This window comes from Calidris pugnax, unplaced genomic scaffold (genome assembly GCF_001431845.1).
Source record: "Calidris pugnax isolate Ruff unplaced genomic scaffold, ASM143184v1 scaffold335, whole genome shotgun sequence".
In the NCBI taxonomy this organism is placed as follows: Eukaryota; Metazoa; Chordata; class Aves; order Charadriiformes; family Scolopacidae; genus Calidris; species Calidris pugnax.
This window is the reverse complement of record NW_015091148.1, coordinates 189,518-191,920: the sequence shown is the minus strand read 5'-3', so window position 1 is coordinate 191,920 and position 2,403 is coordinate 189,518. Positions and strand designations below refer to the sequence as shown.

At 63.9% G+C, this 2,403-nt stretch overlaps 1 protein-coding gene across 1 annotated transcript in view; it reads left to right on the top strand.

The window, feature by feature from the left end:
- The window catches only part of PDK2 (pyruvate dehydrogenase kinase, isozyme 2), a 4,784-nt gene extending 2,387 nt beyond the window's left edge, over nt 1-2,397 (top strand). Inside the window, exons 4-9 of the mRNA XM_014958944.1 lie at nt 299-376; nt 479-555; nt 658-756; nt 879-986; nt 1,539-1,652; nt 1,746-2,397. Coding sequence (XP_014814430.1) covers nt 299-376; nt 479-555; nt 658-756; nt 879-986; nt 1,539-1,652; nt 1,746-1,886 — 617 coding nt within the window. The 3' untranslated portion in view covers nt 1,887-2,397. The remainder of the gene's footprint in view (nt 1-298; nt 377-478; nt 556-657; nt 757-878; nt 987-1,538; nt 1,653-1,745) is intronic.
- The last annotated feature ends 6 nt before the right edge of the window (nt 2,398-2,403 follow it).

Here is a 2,403-nt window from a genome sequence, read left to right as displayed (position 1 = left end):
CCTGGGGGGGGGTCCCACCCCCACGGGGGGGGCAAGAACTGGGAGGCGGGAGGCGGGTAGCTGAAGGTCGCCCCGATCTTCCCACCCCTAGGATCTGCCTGTTTGGGAGCCATTCGTGTCATGAGTTTGGGTGGGTCTCAGCCAAGATGTCCATGGTTTCCCCTGTACTTTGGGGTGACTTCAGGGGACCCCAAAATCTTCCTGGATCTGTAGGAATTGGGGGGGATGACACGACCCCTAGATTCTCCCCCGCCACCTCCATGCTGAGGGTGCTGACCCCTCTGTCTCCCCCTCCCAGATGCCTACAACATGGCCAAGCTCCTGTGTGACAAGTACTACATGTCCTCACCCGACCTGGAGATCGAGGAGGTGAACGGTGAGGCTGGGGGGCCACGGGAGGAGGGGGGGAGGATTCTCTGGTGGCTTGTTTGGAGTTGGGGAGGATGATGATGATACTGATGGCTCCTCCTCCCTGCAGCGAGCAACTCCCAGCAGCCCATCAGCATTGTCTACGTCCCCTCCCACCTCTACCACATGCTCTTCGAGCTCTTCAAGGTAACCCCAGCCTTGGTTTTTGGGGTTGGGGGGGGGCAACAAGAGGGAGGTTGTGGGAGGGGGGAGGTCTCCCCTAAACCTCAGCCAGCTCCTTGCCCGCAGAACGCCATGCGAGCCACCGTGGAGAGCCACGAGAACAGCCCGCGCCTGCCGGCCATCAAGGTGATGGTGGCCCTGGGCCAGGAGGACCTCTCCATCAAGGTGCGTAAGGGACCACCCATCCCAGGGTGGGGGGGGCATCCCCGAGCCCAGCATGGGTGACGCTTAGTGGGAGGAGGGGTCCGGAGTGGGATTGTCACCCCCCCACACACCGTGTCTTGCAGATGAGTGACCGGGGAATGGGTGTCCCCCTGAGGAAGATCGAGCGCCTCTTCAGCTACATGTACTCCACGGCTCCCACCCCACAGCTGGGCACCGGGGGGACCCCCCTGGTAGGTGCCCCCCTGGTAGGTGGCACAGGGGCCCCTGCATGGCCCTGGGGGGTAGGGGACAGGGTGCAGGTCTGCTGCTGGGGGGGCTTGGGGATGTTTTAGGGTGTCTAAGGGTGGTGTGGAGATATTTCAGGGCAGCTGGAGTGGCATGGGGGTGCTTTGGGGGTAGCATGGGGAGGTTTGGGGGCGCTTGGGGTGGCATGGGAAGGTTTGGGCTTGGCATGGGGACTTTTGGGGACATTCATAGGTGGCTTGGAGACATTCTGGGAATGCCTGGGCTTGGTGAGGGGACATTTCAGGGTGGCCAGAGTGTTGGGGGGTGCTTTGGAAGTGGCATGGGGACACTTGGGTGTGACACGGGGACACTTTGGGATGCCGTGGGGGACGTTTGGGTGTGCCTGGGGGGGTTTGAGAGTGGTGTGGTGACCACTGGAGGTGGCACATGGATGCTTGTGGGTGCACGTGGCGGTACTTGGGGAGGCTTGGGGTCCCCTGAGGGTGCCAACCCCCGGACTGGGGACCCCTCCATTGTATGTTCTGCCCCCCCCCCAGGCCGGCTTTGGCTACGGATTGCCCATCTCCCGCCTCTACGCCAAGTACTTCCAGGGGGACCTGCAGCTCTTCTCTATGGAGGGCTTCGGCACTGATGCTGTCATCTACCTAAAGGTGGGTCTTTCCTCTCCAGAACCGGGTGAGAGGGGTCTCTAGCCTCCTGGGGGGGTCGCAGGGCCCTCCCCAGCCCCCCTGTGTCTCCCACAGGCCCTGTCCACGGACTCGGTGGAGCGGTTGCCGGTCTACAACAAGTCGGCGTGGCGGCACTACCAGGCCAGCCAGGAGGCAGGGGACTGGTGTGTCCCCAGCACCGAGCCCAAGAACACCTCCACTTACCGTGTCCCCTAGGGCCACCCCCCTCCCCGGGGGGTTCGCTGACCTCCCCCCCCCAGGCTGTCAATAGCTCCTGGGACCCCCCACCCCGGGTGTCCCCCATCACCCCGGGGTGGTGTTTGATGCCAGCGTGGTGTTTTAGCATCCCCGTTCTGCGTCCTGCTGCCGTGGGCTCACCAGGAAGCGTGTGAAATGTGGGGTGGGGTCCCAGTGGGGTGGGGGGGTCCCAGCACCCCCCACACACACACTTTGGTGGCACTTAGGTACGTAGCTGGGGCTGGCGTTGGAGCGGCACGGAGGGGATAGAGCCCCCGTTGCGTGTCCCCTCCTCAACCGTGACACCCACCCCAGGGGTATCAGGGGGACTGGTCCTTCCCCAGTATGACCAGTAGCACCTCCCTGTGCTCCCCCCAGCCCTGACAGGGTGGAGGGACTGGTCCTGAGACCCCCCCACCCCCCCCAGCTCCCTGCGTTGTCCCTGGTATTGCACTACTGAGTTGTTCTCACCTGCGTGTGCCCCCCTCCAGCACCC